The sequence below is a fragment of the Hyperolius riggenbachi genome, chromosome 10 (assembly GCF_040937935.1).
Source record: "Hyperolius riggenbachi isolate aHypRig1 chromosome 10, aHypRig1.pri, whole genome shotgun sequence".
Classification (NCBI taxonomy): domain Eukaryota; kingdom Metazoa; phylum Chordata; class Amphibia; order Anura; family Hyperoliidae; genus Hyperolius; species Hyperolius riggenbachi.
The window spans coordinates 229,929,402-229,952,541 of record NC_090655.1 but is presented as its reverse complement, the minus strand read 5'-3'; the positions used below and the strand labels follow the sequence as shown (position 1 = coordinate 229,952,541).

Genomic DNA, 23,140 nt, shown 5'->3' with positions numbered 1-23,140 from the left:
GTTGAACAAAAGATACATTCGATTTTGTATGAATAAATTAAAGCTTGACAGGACATTGCATTTTTTTAATCCACTCATTTTATAGACTAAACCAAGGACTCAATGATTTGTTTTCATTGCATATATATTTCGCCAAAATATATTTCGGCAAAAGCGACAAAACTAGTCGAGTGGAGGGCGTGTACGTGACAACTCATAGGTGTGACAGGTGGACCATGGATGAGGCGTGGAGAGAGTGTGCAGCCATGTGCCCAGCCAGCAAGGTGGCCATCACTGAGTAGTATAATCTCTGGGCGCTTGTTTTATGCTGTGACACGTGCATTTTTTAATATAATTTATATGACGGTTTTATGCTATGGAGGCTCGATTATTTGAGGCGATTGGAACTTTAGACATACGCAAGCTGGAGTACTGACAGTGATATCTGGAAAAGGCGGGCCGGCCTAGATGACCCCAAAGCTCTTTTGACCCCATCTTACAGAGGGTCTAAGAAAAGAGTGAGTGCCCCTTCTTACTGAGTTAGGTGCTGGTATTACCATAAAGCATATTAGGACTCTTTCACTATGAAGATACGTCAGTTTATAGTGTGAATTTGAAGTACAGCCGTAATACGGTCTATGGCAGTGCCACACTATGTGCAGGGCCGGATTTGTACTTCTTACCGCCCAAGGCCGACTATTACCAGCCGCCCCAACCGAAACCGTATCCTACCACCTCTCTCCACACACACCAATCCAAACATTTTTGGGCCGATGGTGTCCACTATTGGGGCTAGTGCCGAGGTCTCCATGGCAACATGAAGTGAATCAATCATGTCACACGGGGGAACTGGTCAATCAAGCGATCTACAGGTGATGGGCGTGGTGGGAGCCTTCCACCACACACACATAGTCAAAAGTGTCTCACAATTGGACATTGGGTGGGGTCAGTAACACGTAAAAGTGAGTCCTGTACCCACTGCTGTCTCCAGGGTAACAGCGCTGGCCAATCAATAATTAAGAAATGGGTACTGTGAGAGGCTGCCTTCTGTATTCTGTACTATTTGCTGGTGCTGCCCCTGGTCTTTTCATCCCCCACACCAAGTGTGTGAGACCCGGCCTTCTGTAACTGCCTGGAGCTGCTGCTATGTCATTGGACAAAGTCTGGCTTTTTGCTAGTCACACACTGATTACAAACGTTTGGTTAACACACTGCAGCTGCCTGTAGCACAGCACAGGCAGATGCCAGCTGGTACTAATAGTGCAGTTATCCTGACCACTTTCATTTGTTTGGACACTTGCAAATAATGCCCTGAAAATAATGCCCACTGTCTGCAGGCCGCCCCTTGTTTATCTGGTGCCCTAGGCCATGGCCTATGTGGCCTTGCCAGAAATCCGGCCATGACTATGTGGCTCTGAGAGCCGGTGCTCCAACGTTTTGACCTACCAACACCAAAACCACAAACCCTTTTCTAAAGTCAGAACTTTAACCTTGCCCCTTTGCTGATTCTGCATTTTGTGAGTTTTGGGGTTTCCTCCTTTGATTTTTGTACTGCAATTTTGGATTTGTGTGCACGTGTATTTCAAATTATGTTGTTTTCTTTTTCCATGCATACCAATCTACATCAATATAGCTCAATGAATAGCTGCACTACTAGATGTGCCAGATATACAAATGTGCATGCATGATTGCCTTTGTTATTCTCCTCTAAGCATGTAGCAGCCGCTGCTGGAGGTGGGTAGGGAACACAGGGACTAAATAGTACAATAATATCGTATTATCTCACCTCTTGCCAGTTCCAGTTATGATACTCTCTGCTTCTGCCCAATTTAGCTCTAACCAGGAACTTCCGGTCTGCAAGATTCACCCCTTCCTGAATTGTGTGCCCTCCATCTTGTGGACGGCAGAGGAACTGCAACAATCCAGAGCCTTAGGCAATGGTAGCAGAGAGGCGCCATCATCGTCCGTGGCGTTGTACAGGGTGCAAGGCAAACAATAGTGAGGAATATAAGTATATACATAGCTCATGCAAAGCACAATTGGAACAGATTCCATCAGCACAAGCTCAAAACGCATACATGGATCAATCAATCATGCATGGTATAATAACATCCTGCCATACAGCAGAGGCATATCTGGGTAATATAACATCTACAACAAACAAGAAGGCCTCCATCACATCTAAAAACAAAAATGCAAGCGTTTAGCGTTTTTGTGCACCCCCACTCCCGGTGGTCCACTTTCTGGTAAAAGCTCTTTTCTAAGAGCTTTTCCAGAGCGGTTTTGTAATTCATTCCTTGACGCAAGTCAGGAAGTGATCCCTTTGACCCGGAAAATAATACATACAATGTATTTTATTCTAAAAAATGCCAACGCAATAGCCGCATAAAGCGGTTTTGTGAGCATTTAGCACTCTCTATACCAGTGGTCCTCAAACTACGGCCCGCGGGCCAAATGCGGCCCGCCGAGGCTTTTTCACTGGCCCCCCAAACACAAAATGTATAACTTATAGATGTGGCTCACTGCAACTTTAAATGTCGGCGGCCCACATATAGAATAGCAGTGCTGGCACCACCCGTCCACCCACATACTGTAGAAGCAAGCCATTCTCTGGCTTCCAATTCTGCATCAGGTGACACTGCTGTCTAACTGGAGGGCAGGTTGTCACCTGGGTATGCTTCACTGTCTGGTGCACAAAGACGTTCTTTGGGTGCCACATGACTGAATGGCTGCTGCTGGGAGTTCTCCTCCAGGCATGATTGGGGGGAATCAATGCCTAGATTTAAAGTAATGTTTTTCAACATTGTATGTATTTTCCAGCTCCTGAGCAGTCTGAAGTATGCTGAACTGGCCCATGACCGAAAAAGTTTGGGGATCCCTGGTCTATACCTTCCATTATAGCAAAAACGCCCCAAAAATGGTACACGAACAGCGCTGATATGAACATTCTCATACAGATTCCTTTGCTGAGCTGGGTGCTTTGCAGGGCTGGGTGCTTTGCAAGACCCTTTGCAGGGCTAGGGGCTTTGCTGGACTGGGAGCTTTGCTGGGCATTTTGCGGGGCTGGGTGCTTTGCAGGGCTGAGAGCTTTGCTGAGCTGAGAGCTTTGCTGGGCTGGGAGCTTTGCTGGGCTGGGGGCTTTGCAGGGCTGGGGGCTTTGCTGGGCTGGGGGCTTTAGGGATCAGAGGCGACAAAAAAAAGGTACTTACCTAAGACGAGGGAAGCCCCTGGATCCTCCAGAGGCCTCTTGTATCCTCCTCCAAACCACTGCTAAGATGGCACACCTTCCGATAAACAAGCTCCATGTAGCGGTCTCAGTCTGTCTAATCTAGTCCACTAAAGACCATTGTAGTTATTGCACAAATTGCAGTAAATATAGCTCAAGATGCAGCAACAGGGAGTATCACCAAACCGGTGATGCCATTTACTGCCGAAGCAGTAAATTTGGGCGCATGTGGCAAGCGGACAGTAGAATGTATTCTAGCTTATGTTACTTATCTCTATATTAATGACCAGACACTTGAGGTCATTTCAAAGGGTTAAATAAAAAGCAGGTAGTGTGTGTGGCGAGGTTTATGCATTAGGCAGGTAGTGTGTGCGGGGAGGTTTAGGCATTAGGCAGATTGTGTGTGCGGGGAGGTTTGGGCATTAGGCAGGTAGTGTGGGCACACTGGGCAGGGAGGTTTAGGCATTAGGCAGGTAGTGTGTGCGGGGAGGTTTGGGCATTAGGCAGGTAGTGTGGGCACACTGGGCAGGGAGGTTTAGCCATTAGGCAGGTAGTGTGTGCTGGAAGGTTTGGGCATTAGGCAGGTAGTGTGTGCGGGGAGGTTTAGGCATTAGGCAGATAGTGTGGGCACACTGGGCAGGGAGGTTTAGGCATTAGGCAGGTAGTGTGTGCGGGGAGGTTTAGGCATTAGGCAGGTAGTGTGTGTGGGGAGGTTTAGGCATTAGGCAGGTAGTGTGTGCGGGTAGGTTTAGGCATTAGGCAGGTAGTGTGTGTGGGGAGGTTTAGGCATTTGGCAGGTAGTGTGTGCGGGGAGGTTTAGGCATTAGGCAGGGAGTGTGTCCGGGGAGGTTTAGGCATTAGGCAGGTAGTGTGTGCGGGGAGGTTTAGGCATTAGGCAGGCAGTGTGTACGGGAAAGTTTAGGCATTAAGCAGGTAGTGTGTGCGGGGAGGTTTAGGCATTAGGCAGGTAGTGTGTGTGGGCAGGTTTAGGCATTAGGCAGGTAGTGTGTGCGGGGAGGTTTAGGCATTAGGCAGGTAGTGTATGCGGGGAGGTTAGGTTCAGGCATTAGGCAGATAGTGTGGGCAGGGAGGTTTAGGCATTAGGCAGGTAGTGTGTGCGGGGAGGTTAGGTTTAGGCATTAGGCAGATAGTGTGGGCAGGGAGGTTTAGGCATTAGGCAGGTAGTGTGTGTGGGGAGGTTAGGTTCAGGCATTAGGCAGATAGTGTGGGCAGAGAGGTTTAGGCATTAGGCAGGTAGTGTGTGTGGGGAGGTTAGGTTTAGGCATTAGGCAGATAGTGTGGGCAGGGAGGATTAGGCAGGTAGTGTGTGTGGGGAGGTTTAGGCATTAGGCAGGTAGTGTGAGCGGGGAGGTTTAGGCATTAGGCAGGCAGTGTGTACGGGAAAGTTTAGGCATTAAGCAGGTAGTGTGTGCGGGGAGGTTTAGGCATTAGGCAGGTAGTGTATGCGGGGAGGTTTAGGCATTAGGCAGATAGTGTGGGCAGGGAGGTTTAGGCATTAGGCAGGTAGTGTGTGCGGGGAGCTTTAGGCATTAATGTGTGCAGGGAGGTTTAGGCATTAGGCAGGTAGTGTGTGTGGGGAGGTTTAGGCATTAGGCAGGTAGTGTGTGCGGGGAGGTTTAGGGATTAAGCAGATTGTGCGGGGAGGTTTAGGCATTAGGCAGGTAGTGTGTGGGGAGGTTTAGGCATTAGGCAGGTAGTGTGTGCGGGGAGGTTATGTTTAGGCATTAGGCAGGTAGTCTGTGCAGGGAGGTTTAGGCATTAGGCAGGTAGTGTGTGCAGGGAGGTTTAGGCATTAGGCAGGTAATGTGTGCAGGGAGGTTTAGGAATTAGGCAGATAGTGTGTGCGGGGAGGTTTAGTGATTAGGCAGGTAGCGTGTGCGGGGAGGTTAGGTTTAGGCAGGTAGTGTGTGCGGGTAGGTTTAGGCATTAGGCAGGTAGTGTGTGCGGGGAGGTTTAGGCATTAGGCAGGTAGTGTGTGCGGGGAGGTTAGGCATTAGGCCGGTAGTGTGTGCCGGGAGGTTTAGGGATTAGACAGGTAGTGTGTGTGGTGAGGTTAGGTTTAGGCAGGTAGTGTGTGCAGGAAGGTTTAGGGATTAGGCAGGTAGTGTGTGCGGGGAGGTTAGGTTTAGGCAGGTAGTGTGTGCAGGGAGGTTTAGGGATTAGGCAGGTAGAGTGTGCGGGGAGGTTAGGTTTAGGCAGGTAGTGTGTGTGAGGAGGTTAGGTTTAGGCAGGTAGTGTGTGTGTGGAGGTTAGGTTTAGGCAGGTAGTGTGTGCGGGGAGGTTTGGGCATTAGGCAGGTAGTGTGTGCGGGGAGGTTACGTTTAGGCAGGTAGTGTGTGCGGGGATGTTAGGTTTAGGCAGGTAGTGTGTGTGGGGAGGTTAGGCATTAGGCAGGTAGTGCATGCGGGGAGGTTAGGCATTAGGCAGGTAGTGCGTGCGGGGATGTTAGGTTTAGGCAGGTAGTGTGTGCAGTGAGGTTAGGTTTAGGCAGGTAGTGCGTGCGGGGAGGTTAGGCATTAGGCAGGTAGTGCGTGCGGGGAGGTTAGGCATTAGGTAGGTTAGGTAGTGTGTGCGGAGAGGTTTGGCATTAGACAGGTAGTGTGTACAGGGAGGTTAGGTTTATACAGTAAATCATGATTTATCTCTTCTAATCTCTTTATCTCATGAATTATTTCTTCTGATTTGTTTATCTCATGCATTAGCTCTCCTTACAGTTTAGGTAAAAAATAAATAACCTTTGTGAATTAACCTCCATATCACCTCAGGTACACATTAAAGCAAACCTGTGAGTAAGAGAAATTAGATACTTACCTGGGGAGGAGGAAGTCCTCCTCCAGAGGCTTCTCCCATCTTACTCCACCAAGCCGTTTGAGAACAGAGATGCCAAAAGCATGGCCACACTGCGTCTGCAAAGTAGCATGGACTCACTCAGGCTTTGGCGGAAATAGCTGAGCTTGATCAGGCCCCTGCTACTGTATAGACACAGATGGCTCGTGCTTGCACAATAGCACAGGCCAGATCAGCGCAGCTTTTCTAACAAAGCTTGAGCAGGACCATCCTACTGCGCATGCTTGAGCCACCAGCAAGACCGACTAGTAGCAATAATTTGGTTGTAAATGGGCGCAACTAATTGTTTCCAAACTATCATATTGCCGGGACTGTACTGTTAATGGCCACCTTCAGTGGGAATTGATTGGTTTTAAAATAAACATGTAATGAGGAAAAACAATTACATACTTAGGTCAGTAGGGGGAAGGTTCTGGATACTCCAGATACTTCCCTGACGCTCAGTAGCCCCTCCATTGCCAGCCTGGACCCTCTTCCTCTTAGCGTCTGCACTCCCCTCCTTGTACAAGCGCGGCTACACTGCGCAGATGCCAGTGGGTTTGCACCTGCGCAGTGGCACAGAGCTTCTACTGCATGGAAAAAAAAAGCCATGAACGAGCAGCTCCATGCTACTGCGTAGGCCATACTTTGAGCCTGCGCAGTGCTGTCATGCTTGTACATGGAGGCGAACACTAGTGATCTTTAACATTAACCTCCTGCCGACCGCTCCACGCCAATTGGTTGTGAACGCAGCGGCAGCCCCAGGACCACTCTACGTCGATCGGCGTGAAGTGCTAGGGGCGGGGATTGCTGGAAATCGCGCACGCCAACACGCGCACATCCTCGCTGGAATGACGGAGCTCTGCTCCACCATCAGTCTCCCAGCTGCGATCGCCGCTCGGAGACTGTTAGATGCCGAAACCGATGTCTAATAACACTGTACAGAGCTGCAATCTAAGGCAGCGCTGTACTGGGGACAGCCGTGTCACTCGGCTGTCCCCTCCAGAGGCACAAAGGCGATCCACTATCATAGGCTGAAGCCTATGACAGCCGATCGCACTGATTGGCTGGCGGGGGAGGGAGGCACACACACACACAAAAAATAGTAATATTTAAAAAAAATATATTTACATAAAAATAAACAAAACATGCCAGCAGGTTAAAGACTCCATGAACAGAGAGCTCTGTTAGTGGGAAGAAAAGGGAGGGGGAATAACTTGTGTGCTGAGTTGTACGGCCCTGCCTTAAAGCTGCAGTGACCTATTTAGTAAAAAATGGCCTGGTCACTAGGGAAGTTTAGCACTGCTGTTCTTAAGTGGTTAATGCCGAGATTGTTTAGAGGCTCCCAGCATAGCACTTTGGATCATCCAGTGGCTTCCCCCTACTAATTGTGTCTTTTTTGCGGGGTGTGGGGAGAGCCTACAGGTGTAAAGTTACATACTCTTTAATAACCTTTCTTATAGTAGCCCCAACTGATATTCTTCCTTTCTAAGAATCAATATTGTGGTCTACTTTATAGCTTCTATTACAGAAGGAATACAGAAAATTACTGACTCCATCCTAAAAACATGTGACAGTTAGTGGGAACTGTGGCAGGGGCCACACAAAAAAAATCCAGTGGTTGACTCCACCTATCCCTAAAATATCACATTTGCATGGGGTAATATATCAGAAACTAATCAACTCAGATATAGTTTTTTTTATTCTTGAAAATTCAAATCCATGACAGAACAATTAAAAATATGACAGGCCACTGTACTTATTTTGTCAGCATTAGCGTGAGTGCCTTCTCTGATGTGCAATTAGGTTACCTTTCTCTTTAAAACATTTCCCACACTCTAGGCATGGGAAAGGGCGCTCACCAGAGTGACTTTTCGTATGTGTATGAAGGTGTGCTTTCTGCCTGAAGCTCTTCCCACACTCTGAACATGAAAACGGGCGCTCACCCGTGTGACTCCTCTGGTGTCTAAGAAAATCTTTTTGAAAGTTGAAACCTTTCCCACACTCCGTGCAAGGGAAAGGAGGTTCACCTGTGTGACTTCTCTGGTGTGTAAGGAATTGTTTACGGTCAAAGAAACCTTTCCCACACTCTGAACATATAAATGGAGGTGCAACAATGTGAATTCTCTGGTGTTTATAAAGTTCTCCTTTCTGAAAGAAGCATTTTCTGCAGTCTGGACATGAAAAAGGACGGGCCCCTGTGTGAATTTTTTGGTGTCTAACCAAGCTGCCTTTATTAGAGAAACCTTTCCCACATTCTGAACAAGGCAAAAGGCTCACATTTGTGTGACATTTTTGATGTCTAACAAGACTTGCCATGTGAATGAAGCCTTTTCCACACTGTGAACAGAAGAAAGGACGCTCACCAGTGTGAATTATCCGATGTCTAACAAGATCTGTTTTCTGAATGAAACCTTTCCCACACTCAGAACAAGAGAAAGGACGCTCTCCGTTGTGACTTCTCATGTGCCTAGTGAGGTTTTCTTTCCTGCTGAAACATTTCCCACACTTTGAACATTTAAAAGGGCGTTCACCTGTGTGGCTTCTCTGATGTATAATGAACTGCTCTTTCCAAATGAAATTTTTCCCACACTCTGTACATGAAAAAGGTAACTGCCCCGTGTGACTTCTCTGGTGCCTAAGGAGATCTTGATTATGGATGTAACGTTTCCCACAATCAGAACATGCAAATGGACGCTCAGTTGTATGACCCCTTTGGTGCGTAAGAAATTCTTCTTTCCAAACAAAACACTTCCCACACTCTGCACATAAGTAAGGATGTTCCCCGCTACACACTGTCTGATGTACAACAAGGTCTTCTACTGGTGTAACAGCATGTGACGTAACAGGAGAGGATTCCTCATTACTACACTCATCTGATGACCTATCTACACCATGAAGCCTTGGCTGGTTATTTGAGGAAACAGTAAGTGATTTGTTAGAAGATTCCTCAGGATTAGAGGGATCCAATGATCTGTCCTCATGGTGAAGTCTGTGATGTGTATTTCCAGTAATGGGGTTTCCTCCTGGAGAATATTGTGTGATGCCATTATCTTCTGCATTATCATCTGGAGGTGAGATAAGCCGTCCCTCCGAGGTGTTCCCCACATCCTGTCCATCTATTGGGGAAACAATAACATTATAGGACATTCATTCAACTGTGGGCAGACAGCAGTCATGTATGTGGTTCTAGCAATGTATGATGTCACAGTGTATTGGCTCTAGGTTTATACTTTGGAATAAAGACTGTCTTTTTGTAAGGTGTACAGGATCTCCTCATGTGTTGCTGTTATGACATTATACTGAGGAATGTAGATGGACCTTTCATATGGTGTACAGTATCTCCTCCTCATTTGTTGGTACTATGATGTTATACTGAGGAATGGAGATGGGCCTTTCATATGGTGTACAGTATCTCCTGCTCATTTGTTGGCACTATGATGTTATACTGAGGAATGGAGATGGGCCTTTCATATGGTGTGCAGTATCTCCTCCTCATTTATTGGTGCTATGATGTTATACTGAGGAATGTAGATGGACCTTTCATATGGTGTACAGTATCTCCTGCTCATTTGTTGGCACTATGATGTTATACTGAGGAATGGAGATGGGCCTTTCATATGGTGTACAGTATCTCCTCCTCATTTGTTGGGAACATGATGTTATACTGAGGAATGGAGATGGCCTTTCATATGGTGTACAGTATCTCCTCCTCATTTGTTGGGGCTATGATGTTATACTGAGGAATGGAGATGTGCCTTGCATATGGTGTGCAGTATCTCCTCCTCATTTATTGGTGCTATGATGTTATACTGAGGAATGTAGATGGACCTTTCATATGGTGTACAGTATCTCCTGCTCATTTGTTGGGGCTATGATGTTATACTGAGGAATGGAGATGGGCCTTTCATGTGTTGTACAGTATCTCCTCCTCATTTGTTGGTGCTATGATGTTATACTGAGGAATGGAGATGGTCCTTTCATATGGTGTACAGTATCCCCTCCTCATTTGTTGGTACTATGATGTTATACTGAGGAATGTAGATGGACCTTTCATATGGTGTACAGTATCTCCTCCTCATTTGTTGGCACTATGATGTTATACTGAGGAACGGAGATGGACCTTTCATATGGTGTACAGTATCTCCTCCTCATTTGTTGGGAACATGATGTTATACTGAGGAATGTAGATGGACCTTTCATATGGTGTACAGTATCTCCTCCTCATTTGTTGGCACTATGATGTTATACTGAGGAACGGAGATGGACCTTTCATATGGTGTACAGTATCTCCTCCTCATTTGTTGGGAACATGATGTTATACTGAGGAATGGAGATGGCCTTTCATATGGTGTACAGTATCTCCTCCTCATTTGTTGGGGCTATGATGTTATACTGAGGAATGGAGATGGGCCTTTCATATGGTGTACAGTATCTCCTCCTCATTTGTTGGTACTACTATGATGTTATACTGAGGAATGGAGATAGACCTTTCATATGGTGTACAGTATCTCCTCCTCATTGGTTGGTACTATGATGTTATACTGAGGAATGGAGCTGGGCCTTTCATATGGTGTACAGTATTTCTTCCTCATTGGTTGGTACTATGATGTTATACTGAGGAATGGAGCTGGGCCTTTCATATGGTGTGCAGTATCTCCTCCTCATTGGTTGGTACTATGATGTTATACTGAGGAATGGAGATGGGCCTTTCATATGGTGTACAGTATCTCCTCCTCATTTGTTGGTACTATGATGTTATACTGAGGAATGGAGATGGACCTTTCATTTGGTGTACAGTATCTCCTCCTTATTGGTTGGTACTATGATGTTATACTGAGGAATGTAGAGGGACCTTTCATATGGTGTACAGTATCTCCTCCTCATTTGTTGGCACTATGATGTTATACTGAGGAATGGAGATGGGCCTTTCATATGGTGTGCAGTATCTCCTCCTCATTGGTTGGTACTATGATGTTATACTGAGGAATGGAGATGGGCCTTTCATATGGTGTACAGTATCTCCTCCTCATTTGTTGGTACTATGATGTTATACTGAGGAATGGAGATGGACCTTTCATTTGGTGTACAGTATCTCCTCCTCATTTGTTGGTACTATGATGTTATACTGAGGAATGTAGACGGACCTTTCATATGGTGTACAGTATCTCCTCCTCATTTGTTGGCACTATGATGTTATACTGAGGAACGGAGATGGACCTTTCATATGGTGTACAGTATCTCCTCCTCATTTGTTGGGAACATGATGTTATACTGAGGAATGTAGATGGACCTTTCATATGGTGTACAGTATCTCCTCCTCATTTGTTGGCACTATGATGTTATACTGAGGAACGGAGATGGACATTTCATATGGTGTACAGTATCTCCTCCTCATTTGTTGGGAACATGATGTTATACTGAGGAATGGAGATGGCCTTTCATATGGTGTACAGTATCTCCTCCTCATTTGTTGGGGCTATGATGTTATACTGAGGAATGGAGATGGGCCTTTCATATGGTGTACAGTATCTCCTCCTCATTTGTTGGTACTACTATGATGTTATACTGAGGAATGGAGATAGACCTTTCATATGGTGTACAGTATCTCCTCCTCATTGGTTGGTACTATGATGTTATACTGAGGAATGGAGCTGGGCCTTTCATATGGTGTACAGTATTTCTTCCTCATTGGTTGGTACTATGATGTTATACTGAGGAATGGAGCTGGGCCTTTCATATGGTGTGCAGTATCTCCTCCTCATTGTTTGTTACTATGATGTTATACTGAGGAATGGAGATGAGCCTTTCATATGGTGTACAGTATCTCCTCCTCATTTGTTGGTACTATGATGTTATACTGAGGAATGGAGATGGACCTTTCATTTGGTGTACAGTATCTCCTCCTTATTGGTTGGTACTATGATGTTATACTGAGGAATGGAGATGGGCCTTTCATATGGTGTACAGTATCTCCTCCTCATTTGTTGGTACTATGATGTTATACTGAGGAATGGAGATGGGCCTTTCATATGGTGTACAGTATCTTCTCCTCATTAGTTGGTACTATGATGTTATACTGAGGAATGGAGATGGGCCTTTCATATGGTGTACAGTATTCTCCTCCTCATTTGTTGGTACTATGATGTTATACTGAGGTATGGAGATGGACCTTTCATTTGGTGTAGTCTCTCCTCCTCATTTGTTGAGAATAGGTAGTTCATCTATCACATAATGTATAATTCCTTTAACTTGTGTGTTGGTTATATCAAGTGGTGAAGGATGGACACAATATTAAGGTTTTTTTAATGTAAAAAAATAAGAATATTTTCTATGGTGATTTTATTATATGTCAAAGGGCTACTTACCTGAGCTAATATCTAGAAAACATGCCTTCTTTTTGATTGGCATTATCATATGATGTCCTTCTGTGGACTGCTGATAACTCCTTACCTACATAACATTTTTCTTTAACTATCAACATTATTTCTCCTTCCTCTGTAGACTGCCGATCAGTCCCCACATCCGTGTCTTCTTCCTCTTTAATAGTCACTATCATGTCACCCTCCTCTGTAGATGGCCGATCACTCTCTCCATCTGTCTCTTCTTTAACCTCGACTTTAACAATAATCAGATTGTCATCCTAAGCCAACAGAATATGGAAAACAAGAGAAGGAAAAACAAAAATAAAAAGCAAAAATTATAATCTCATACAATTTACAATTCATACAAACTCCTTTAGAGTTTGAGACCCTCAGTTTCACCTTAGTCAAAAATTATATAAACGAGCATAACCATCATATCCTGGTTTTGTAAGGAATAAAATATACCCAAATGTGGGGGATACAGTGGGTTGCAAAAGTATTCGGCCCCCTTGAAATTTTCCACATTTTGTCATATTACTGCCACAAACATGAATCAATTTTATTGGAATTCCACATGAAAGACTAACACAAAGTGGTTGTAATGATTTGCTCAGCTGCCTGTGCAGGCAGCCAGCCTTTTGACCATTGTGTAGGTTTGCATATGCTGCAGGACTCTGGAAAGAAGAGCTTCTGTCAGTTTTGCAGCTTGTGCTTGCAGAGGAATTTGCATACGTTGTCATGCAAATTGCCTGGCCACATTCATTGGAGGCGTGTACTATAAGTACTATGTCTTTCCCACAATGCTTCGCTGTTCATAAGGATTTCGTCCTATGTAACACTCCTGGTGGGGTGTCAGCCTTGCTCTCTGTTTGAACATCAGCTTAGAGTAATTCCTGAATCTGCGCTAGGCAGATTTCCCTAGTGCAGTTAGGATTGTATTATCTGTATTGCCTGTTCTGTCTTGTCTTGCCTGTTGCCATTGTCTAGTCCCTACGGTGGTCGACAGGAAATGGTTCTGATCTCTGTTCTTGGAGTATAGCTGGTGCAGCGGTTGCAACCAGCTATCTCTTCTGTTCTGTCTCCTGGGATCGCGCTAGCTACTTTTCGCTAGCGCTGGGGATCCTTCTGTTCTGTCTCCTGGGATCGCGCTAGCTACTTTTCGCTAGCGCTGGGGATCCTTCTGTTCTGTCTCCTGGGATCGCGCTAGCTACTTTTCGCTAGCGCTGGGGATCCTTCTGTTCTGTCTTCTGGGATCGCGCTAGCCACTTTTCGCTAGCGCTGGGGATCCTTCTGTTCTGTCTCCTGGGATCGAGCTAGCTACTTTTCGCTAGCGCTGGGGATCCTTCTGTTCTGTCTTCTGGGATCGCGCTAGCCACTTTTCGCTAGCGTTGGGGATCCTTTTGTTCTGCTACTCTGTACCTGGATCGCGCTAGCCACTTTTCGCTAGTGCTGTGGATCCTATCTCTCGCTTGTCCCTGTTTTCGTGTGTCTTTCTTGTCTGCTACGCTTGCTGGAGGCTTGGTGAGGTAACCGTTAAGCAAGCGCTCGCGTCCTCTGTTTCATGTTTGTCTGTTAATGGTTAGTTAGGCGTGCTTGTCTCTATTGTGCTTATCACGTGGAGACCGCGAATAACCGCGTGCACTGTTGCGAATGAGTGCGGTTTTCGCGGTTAGCTAGCGTTTGTTGTTTTCCGTATATTCTCATTGTATTATTTGCTGTGCCTTTGCTAACCTCGTATTCTGTTCTGATCTGCCTTGTGTCACGTCTGGCGATCGCACCTCTCGCGATCGCGTTCCTATTTCATATCTGCTGTTGTGTGTGCGCGGTCGCGGGGTGGCGACTAGATTGGCGCACACACATACAATCTGTCCCTTTGCTCATTCTCATTCGCAATCGCCTCTCTTGCGATTGCGTTCTGCGTTTCGTACAATTCCTGTCTGGCATTTGTGGAGGTATAGAGGATTGGTTCCTCTGCACTCCCCAGCGCCATCTGCCGACAGGAATTTTCCCTCTACAGGTGCGTAACACCTTTTGCTGGGTTCCTGCAAATTATACGCTTGTGGAGGATTTCCGCCGTGTCAGCGCACGCGTTGTGCGCTGATCACAGGGAAAGTTCCGCAATCGTTACAGTATGAACAGCCCAACCCAAAACCCCAGTGTAGACGGAATTTCTGATTTGTACGATTTTGTCGAGTTTGGGTCCTGTGTCTTTAAGAGCTTTAAAAGGCTAAATTCAGAGACCAAGGCGGAATTTCTTTCTGAATGTGCTCTTAAAAGACGATTTGTTCACCTGGGCATATAATCCGTTAAAAATCAATTCTTGGAATGGTAATCTGTATCAGTTGCTTGCAGTGATATTCTCTCACTGGTTTAAACTGCCTGGCTTACCACCTGCTCTGATTGAGTGTGTAGCTGCTGATAAGTCAGCTGATCTTTCCCTTCCATGCAAAACTTTTCAGTATGACAATCAGTTCAATGTGTCTGTTGCCACTTCAGGTTTTAAACAGCAGACATGCAAAGTGGCGAAAAAGAGAAAAACTAAAAAACGCAAGCATCGGAATAAAAAACTTCCTATTGATGTTTGTAATGATGTTGTTCCGTCTCTGGCTTTTTTGCCCCAATCCAAAGCTTATGTGGATCCTGCTATAGGTAGGATCGCACACTACATTAACCACTTGAGGACCTAGGGCTTTCTACCCCTTAAGGACCGGCCACTTTTTTTCCATTCAGACCACTGCAGCTTTCACGGTTTATTGCTCGCTCATACAACCTACCACCTAAATGAATTTTGGCTCCTTTTCTTGTCACTAATACAGCTTTCTTTTGGGGCTATTTGATTGCTCCTGCGATTTTTACTTTTTATTTTTACTTTTTATTATATTCATCAAAAAAGACATGAATTTTGGCAAAAAAATGATTTTTTTAACTTTCTGTGCTGACATTTTTCAAATAAAGTAAAATTTCTGTATACATGCAGCGCGAAAAATGTGGACAAACATGTTTTTGATAAAAAAAACCCATTCAGTGTATATTTATTGGTTTGGGTAAAAGTTATAGCGTTTACAAACTATGGTGCAAAAAGTGAATTTTCCCATTTTCAAGCATCTCTGACTTTTCTGACCCCCTGTCATGTTTCATGAGGGGCTAGAATTCCAGGATAGTATAAATACCCCCCAAATGACCCCATTTTGGAAAGAAGACATCCCAAAGTATTCACTGAGAGGCACAGTGAGTTCATAGAAGATATTATTTTTTGTCACAAGTAAGCGGAAAATGACACTTTGTGAGAAAAAAAAAAAAAAAAAAAGTTTCCATTTCTTCTAACTTGCGACAAAAAAAAAAATGAAATCTGCCACGGACTCACCATGCCCCTCTCTGAATACCTTGAAGGGTCTACTTTCCAAAATGGGATCATTTGTGGGGTGTGTTTACTGTCCTGACATTTTGGGGGGTGCTAAATTGTAAGCACCCCTGTAAAGCCTAAAGGTGCTCATTGGACTTTGGACCCCTTAGCGCAGTTAGGCTGCAAAAAAGTGCCACACATGTGGTATTGCCATACTCAGGAGAAGTAGTATAATGTGTTTTGGGGTGTATTTTTACACATACCCATGCTGGGTGGGAGAAATATCTCTGTAAATGACAATTTGTTAATTTTTTTTACACACAATTGTCCATTTACAGAGATATTTCTCCCACTCAGCATGGGTATGTGTAAAAATACACCACAAAACACATTATACTACTTCTCCTGAGTACGGCGATACCACATGTGTGGCACTTTTTTGCACCCTAACTGCGCTAAAGGGCCCAAAGTCCAATGAGTACCTTTAGGATTTCACAGGTCATTTTGAGAAATTTCGTTTTAAGACTACTCCTCACGGTTTAGGGCCCCTAAAATGCCAGGGCAGTATAGGAACCCCACAAATGACCCCATTTTAGAAAGAAGACACCCCAAGGTATTTCGTTAGTAGTATGGCGAGTTCATAGAAGATTTTATTTTTGTCACAAGTTAGCGGAAAATGACACTTTGTGAAAAAACACAATTAAAATCAATTTCCGCTAACTTTTGACAAAAAATAAAAAGCTCTATGAACTCACCATACTCCTAACGGAATACCTTGGGGTGTCTTCTTTCTAAAATGGGGTCATTTGTGGGGTTCCTATACTGCCCTGGCATTTTAGGGGCCCTAAACCGTGAGGAGTAGTCTTGAAACGAAATTTCTCAAAATGACCTGTGAAATCCTAAAGGTACTCATTGGACTTTGGGCCCTTTAGCGCAGTTAGGGTGCAAAAAAGTGCCACACATGTGGTATCGCCATACTCGGGAGAAGTAGTACAATGTGTTTTGAGGTGTATTTTTACACATACCCATGCTGGGTGGGAGAAATACCTCTGTAAATGGACAATTGTGTGTAAAAAAATAAAAAGATTGTCATTTACAGAGGTATTTCTCCCACCCAGCATGGGTATGTGTAAAAATACACCCCAAAACACATTGTACTACTTCTCCCGAGTACGGCGATACCACATGTGTGGCACTTTTTTGCACCCTAACTGCACTAAGGGGCATAAAGTCCAATGAGTACCTTTAGGATTTCACAGGTCATTTTTGTTTCAAGACTACTCCTCACGGTTTAGGGCCCCTAAAATGCCAGGGCAGTATAGGAACCCCACTAATGACCCCATTTTAGAAAGAAGACACCCCAAGGTATTCCGTTAGGAGTATGGTGAGTTCATAGAAGTTTTTATTTTTTTGTCACAAGTTAGCGGAAATTGATTTTAATAGTTTTTTTTCACAAATTGTCATTTTCCGCTAACTTGTGACAAAAAATAAAATCTTCTATGAACTCACCATACTCCGTACGGAATACCTTTGGGTGTCTTCTTTCTAGAATGGGGTCATTTGTGGGGTTCCTATACTGCCCTGGCATTTTAGGGGCCCTAAACCGTGAGGAGTAGTCTTGAAACCAAATGTCGCAAAATGACCTGTGAAATCCTAAAGGTACTTATTGGACTTTGGGCCCCTTAGCGTACTTAGGGTGTAAAAAAGTGCCACACATGTGGTACCGCTGTACTCAGGAGAAGTAGTATAATGCGTTTTGGGGTGTATTTTTACACATACCCATGCTAAGTGGGAGAAATATCTCTGTAAATGACAATTGTTTGATTTTTTTACAAACAATTGTCCATTTACATAGAAATTTCTCCCACCCAGCATGGGTATGTGTAAAAATACACCCCAAAACACATTATACTACTTTTCCTGAGTACGGCGGTACCACATGTGTGACACTTTTTTGCAGCCTAGGTGCGCTAAGGGGCCCAACGTCCTATTCACAGGTCATTTTGAAGCATTTGTTTTCTAGACTACTCCTCGCGGTTTAGGGCCCCTAAAATGCCAGGGCAGTATAGGAACCCCACAAGTGACCCCATTTTAGAAAGAAGACACCCCAAGGTATTCCGTTAGGTGTATGGCGAGTTCATAGAAGATTTTATTTTTTGTCACAAGTTAGTGAAAAATGACACTTTGTGAAAAAAAAACAATAAAAATTATTTTCCGCTAACTTTTGACAAAAAATAAAATCTTCTATGAACTCGTCATACACCTAACATAATACCTTGGGGTGTCTTTTTTTTCTAAAATGGGGTCACTTGTGGGGTTCCTATACCGCCCTGGCATTTTACAGGCCCAAAACCGTGTGTAGTCTGGAAACCAAATGTCTCAAAATGACTGTTCAGGGGTATAAGCATCTGCAAATTTTGATGACAGGTGGTCTATGAGGGGGTGAATTTTGTGGAACCGGTCATAAGCAGGGTGGCCTTTTAGATGACAGGTTGTATTGGGCCTGATCTGATGGATAGGAGTGCTAGGGGGGTGACAGGAGGTGATTGATGGGTGTCTCAGGGGGTGGTTAGAGGGGAAAATAGATGCAATCAATGCACTGGGGAGGTGATCGGAAGGGGATCTGAGGGTTTGGCCGAGTGATCAGGAGCCCACACGGGGCAAATTGGGGCCTGATCTGATGGGTAGGTGTGCTAGGGGGTGACAGGAGGTGATTGATGGGTGTCTCAAGGTGTGATTAGAGGGGAGAATAGATGCAAGCAATGCACTGGCGAGGTGATCAGGGCTGGGGTCTGAGGGCATTCTGAGGGTGTGGGCGGGTGATTGAGTGCCCTAGGGGCAGATAGGGGTCTAATCTGATAGGTAGCAGTGACAGGGGGTGATTGATGGGTAATTAGTGGGTGTTTAGGGTAGAGAATAGATGGAAACACTGCGCTTGGGTGGTGATCTGTTGTCGGATCTGCGGGCGATCTATTGGTGTGGGTGGGTGATCAGTTTGCCCGCAAGGGGCAGGTTAGGGGCTGATTGATGGGTGTCAGTGACAGCGGGTGATTGATGGGTGTCAGTGACAGGGGGTGATTGATGGGTGATTGATAGGTGATTGACAGGTAATCAGTGGGTTATTACAGGGGAGAACAGATGTAAATATTGCACTGGCGAATTGATAAGGGGGGGTCTGAGGGCAATCTGAGATTGTAGGCGGGCGATTGGGTGCCCGCAAGGGGCAGATTAGGGTCTGATCTGATGGGTAACAGTGACAGGTGGTGATAGGGGGTGATTGATGGGTGATTGATGGGTAATTAGTGGGTGTTTAGAGGAGAGAATAGATGGAAACACTGCGCTTGGGTGGTGATCTGATGTCGGATCTGCGGGCGATCTATTGGTGTGGGTGGGTGATCAGTTTGCCCGCAAGGGGCAGGTTAGGGGCTGATTGTTGGGTGGCAGTAACAGGGGGTGATTGATGGGTGATAGGTGATTGGCAGGTGATTGACAGGTGACCAGTGGGTTATTACAGCGAAGGACAGATGTAATTAATGCACTGGCGATTGATAAGGGGGGGGGGTCAGAGGGCAATCTGAGCGTGTGGGCGGGTGATTGGGTGCCCGCAAGGGGCAGATTAGGGTCTGATCTGATAGGTAAAAGTGACAGGTGGTGATAGGGGGTGATTGATGGGTGATTGATGGGTAATTAGTGGGTGTTTAGAGAAGATAACAGATGTAAACGATACATTTGGGAGGTAATCTGACGGCGGGTTTGCGGGCGATCTAATGGTGTGGGTGGGTGATCAGATTGCCCGCAAGGGGCAGGTTAGGGGCTGATTGATGGGTGGCAGTGACAGGGGGTGACAGGGGGTGATTGATGGGTGATAGGTGATTGGCAGGTGATTGACAGGTGATCAGTGGGTTATTACAGGGAAGAACAGATGTAATTAATGCACTGGCGAATTGATAAGGGGGGGTCTGAGGGCAATCTGAGCGTGTAGGCAGGTGATTGGGTGCCCGCAAGGGGCAGATTAGGGTCTGATCTGATAGGTAACAGTGACAGGTGGTGATAGGGGGTGATTGATGGGTAATTAGTGGGTGTTTAGAGGAGAGAATAGATGTAAACAATGGATTTGGGAGGTGATCTGATGTCGGATCTGTGGGCGATCTATTGGTGTGGGGGGGTGATCAGATTGCCCGCAAGGGGCAGGTTAGGGGCTGATTGATGGGTGGCAGTGACAGGGGGTGATTGACGGGTGATTGACGGGTGATTGACGGGTGATTGACAGGTGATCAGGGGGATAGATGCATACAGTAAACAGGGGGGGGGGGTGGTCTGGGGGGGGGGTCTGGGGAGAATCTGAGGGGTGGGGGGTGATCAGGAGGGGGCAGGGAGCAGGGGGGGGGGGGGTAAAAAAAAAATAGCGTTGACAGATAGTGACAGGGAGTGATTGATGGGTGATTAGGGGGGTGATTGGGTGCAAACAGGGGTCTGGGGGGTGGGCAGGGGGGGGTCTGATGGGTGCTGTGGGCGATCTGGGGCAGGGGGGGGAGAAATCAGTGTGCTTGGGTGCAGACTAGGGTGGCTGCAGCCTGCCCTGGTGGTCCCTCGGACACTGGGACCACCAGGGCAGGAGGCAGCCTGTATAATACACTTTGTAAACATTACAAAGTGTATTATACACTTTGTATGCGGCGATCGCGGGGTTAACATCCCGCCGGCGCTTCCGTATAGCCGGCGGGATGTTGCGGCGAGCGAGCGGTGACAGGCGCCGGCGGAGGATCGCGTCACGGATGACGCGATCGCTCCGCCCATGCCCTTAAATGGACCGCCGCCTCTGTGGGTGAGGCCGTCCTGAAGGGCTCCACTTCCCCGCCGCCCCTGTGTAGTGGGCGGTCGGGAAGTGGTTAAAGCAGTTAAAAAATGTGTTCTTGTTCCTGAACTCCAACCCTATGGAGATTATCTGGATACTGGCCTGTTTGAACCCCCATTTGCTTCCTGGGATGTTGGGGCCTTGCTGGAGGAATTCGATTTTGATTGGAAAGCCTTTTGCGATTTTTACATCGCAAAAAGCGAAGATGTCTTGAATGCTTGTCTTGACTCTATGTACTTTCTGATTGATTCCGATGAATGTGACAAGGATGATGTGGATCTGGTGATCTATGTATGGCAAACGATTTTGGATGAGTTGCACACACACCAACCAATTGATTCCAATAAAGAGACATCGTTGTCGGATGATTGTTCCTGCCTTTCTGGGGTAAAGCATGTGAGTCTTGACTTTGTGCAATCTGAAATGAATGAGTGTGCCGCTGTGGTTGATTCCTGTGCGAATCCTGAAGGATTCGCTTCTGACAGTGTGCAGTTTGAATCTGTGCGATCTGATGCCTGTTTCTCGGATGTTCCTGCAGATTGTGATCGGCATGAGTCTGCCGGTTTCCTCAAGGATGTGTGGGATCCTTTGTCATTTAGAAACAGATCTTTGAGATCTTCCGTCTGTGACCCTGCTATGGGGAAAAGTTCTCGACTATGCAGCGTCAAAAGTAAATTTAATATGCCTAATAAAGTTTGTCCTGTTGATGTCACTATTTCTTCTGTAGATGAGTCTCTGTCTCACCCTGTTCACACCTGTAAGGGCCCGTTGCCTGGGGACAGTTGCTTCATCGTTTCGGTCCTAGATGCCTTGCAGTCTGCTCCGCAGATCGCGGAGGTTTGCGCTATAGAAGCGTCAGTTTCACAACCTAAAGTGAATTTTGATTCGCAGGTTTTGCGTTCTGATTCCTCGGATTCGACATTGTTAGCCGAATCTAAGAGTGAGACAGCGCTTCGGTTTTGCGAATCTGATGCTGAACCCTCTTTGCCTTATTCAGAGACGCTTTCTCTGAACCTGCCCTGTACCATGAATAACAATATGATGTCCAATCACACTGACATTTATGAGTCCCTTTCTTGCTCTGAGGGAAGTTTTGACTCTCCACCCTGTACTCTGGATGAGTCAACATTGCCTTGTACAATATCTCCTGCCCTGCCCCTAGAGGCTCGTCTAGGTATTGCTGCTATTTTTACTTGTTTTTCTGCAGTTTTGGAGTTACAAGCTAGTTTGACTGCCACGCAGAATTCTGGGTACAGTGAGAATGAAGTTAGGGAGTCAGTGTGTGTTCCAGTAAATATACCTGTACATTCCCCTCATGATGATGAGATCCAGTCTCAGGTTATGGTGGAACCATTCCTGGGACATCTGCCCTGTCCACAAAATAAAGTTCCAGTTTTGCCCTGTAACATGGATAGTTCAGAATCCTTCCTAGAAAACTTGAAAAATGATGTTCCTGAGGTCTTGTTTGATGTTCTGGAGGTCTCAGAGTTCCTCCCAAAGGGTGCAGAACTTGTAGGAGATGTCTCCTGTCCCCCAAGTCCTTCTGAGGTGTTGCCCTCTTCCGTAGGCATTGCTGCCTTGCTGGCTACCTTTTCAGCTCTGGTGGAGCTTCAGTCATGTGTAGTCAATGATGATATTGCAGTCACAGAAATTTCCGAATTTGAATCCGAGTCTTCTTTTGAAAGTCCAGTGCTTGAGACCATTGCTCGTGATGATTCTCTGCCCAGTCCTGGTTTTGGTTTCCTCGTGCCGGACTCTGAGGTTGGCAGTTCCCCGACATGTCCTGAGGTTTCTCCTGTGCTGGTGTACCCCAGTGTGCTCTGTGACCCAGAAAGCCCAAGTGTGCCTCGGTTACCAGCGTACTCAGATGCTTCCTCGGTGGAGACATGCTCTGATTTAGCCTGCCTGCTTGCATGCCCAGAAGTGGTCCCTGAAAGTCTTCATCTTGATGGGTGTCCTCGTAATTCTGAATCCGGAATTGTCATTGGTTCCATGGGGGTTCTTGGTAATTCTCCATGTGAGCCTGGTGATTGTTCTGCCCTCTTGGGATCTCTGTGGAGCTTCAAAAGGTTCTGGGAGATTCCGGGAGAAATTTTGCTTGGTCCCCTGGATAAGATCAACGGTGGCTTTTGTGTTGTAAGGGACACTTCGAACAGGTATTGTGGCAAGTTTGGTATTTTCGGACGCTCCTTGGAAGGTGGTGGGTATTGTCTGGAGGGTGTCGATGGCTTCTTCTCTGGCAGTCACAGTCCTGATGGGTGTTATACTGAGACTGGTAGTACAGATGGGCATGTTTCGGTGGCTTCTGTTTCCGATGAGGTCGGTTTCGGGTGGACTGACTCTGGAATTGGACCTTGTCGGGCTACCCCAACCTTCATGAGTCTTCAGTTTGAGTCTGTTGCTAATAGCAGTTTTGAGGGTCGTCTGGAATTCGACCCTGGAGGGGGGGGGGTACTGTAATGATTTGCTCAGCTGCCTGTGCAGGCAGCCAGCCTTTTGACCATTGTGTAAGTTTGCATGCTGCA

General features: G+C 46.1%; 2 protein-coding genes across 2 annotated transcripts in view; both read right to left on the bottom strand.

Moving 5' to 3' along the window:
- The window catches only part of LOC137536885 (uncharacterized), a 35,283-nt gene extending 29,207 nt beyond the window's left edge, over positions 1-6,076 (bottom strand). The window contains exons 1-2 of the mRNA XM_068259067.1: positions 6,038-6,076; positions 1,766-1,891 (exon numbers count right to left, since the gene is read on the bottom strand). Coding sequence (XP_068115168.1) covers positions 1,766-1,891; positions 6,038-6,076 — 165 coding nt within the window. The remainder of the gene's footprint in view (positions 1-1,765; positions 1,892-6,037) is intronic.
- Positions 6,077-7,736: 1,660 nt separating this feature from the next.
- The window catches only part of LOC137536884 (zinc finger protein 852-like), a 34,278-nt gene continuing 18,874 nt past the window's right edge, over positions 7,737-23,140 (bottom strand). Inside the window, exons 6-7 of the mRNA XM_068259066.1 lie at positions 12,506-12,695; positions 7,737-9,171 (exon numbers count right to left, since the gene is read on the bottom strand). Coding sequence (XP_068115167.1) covers positions 7,826-9,171; positions 12,506-12,695 — 1,536 coding nt within the window. The 3' untranslated portion in view covers positions 7,737-7,825. The remainder of the gene's footprint in view (positions 9,172-12,505; positions 12,696-23,140) is intronic.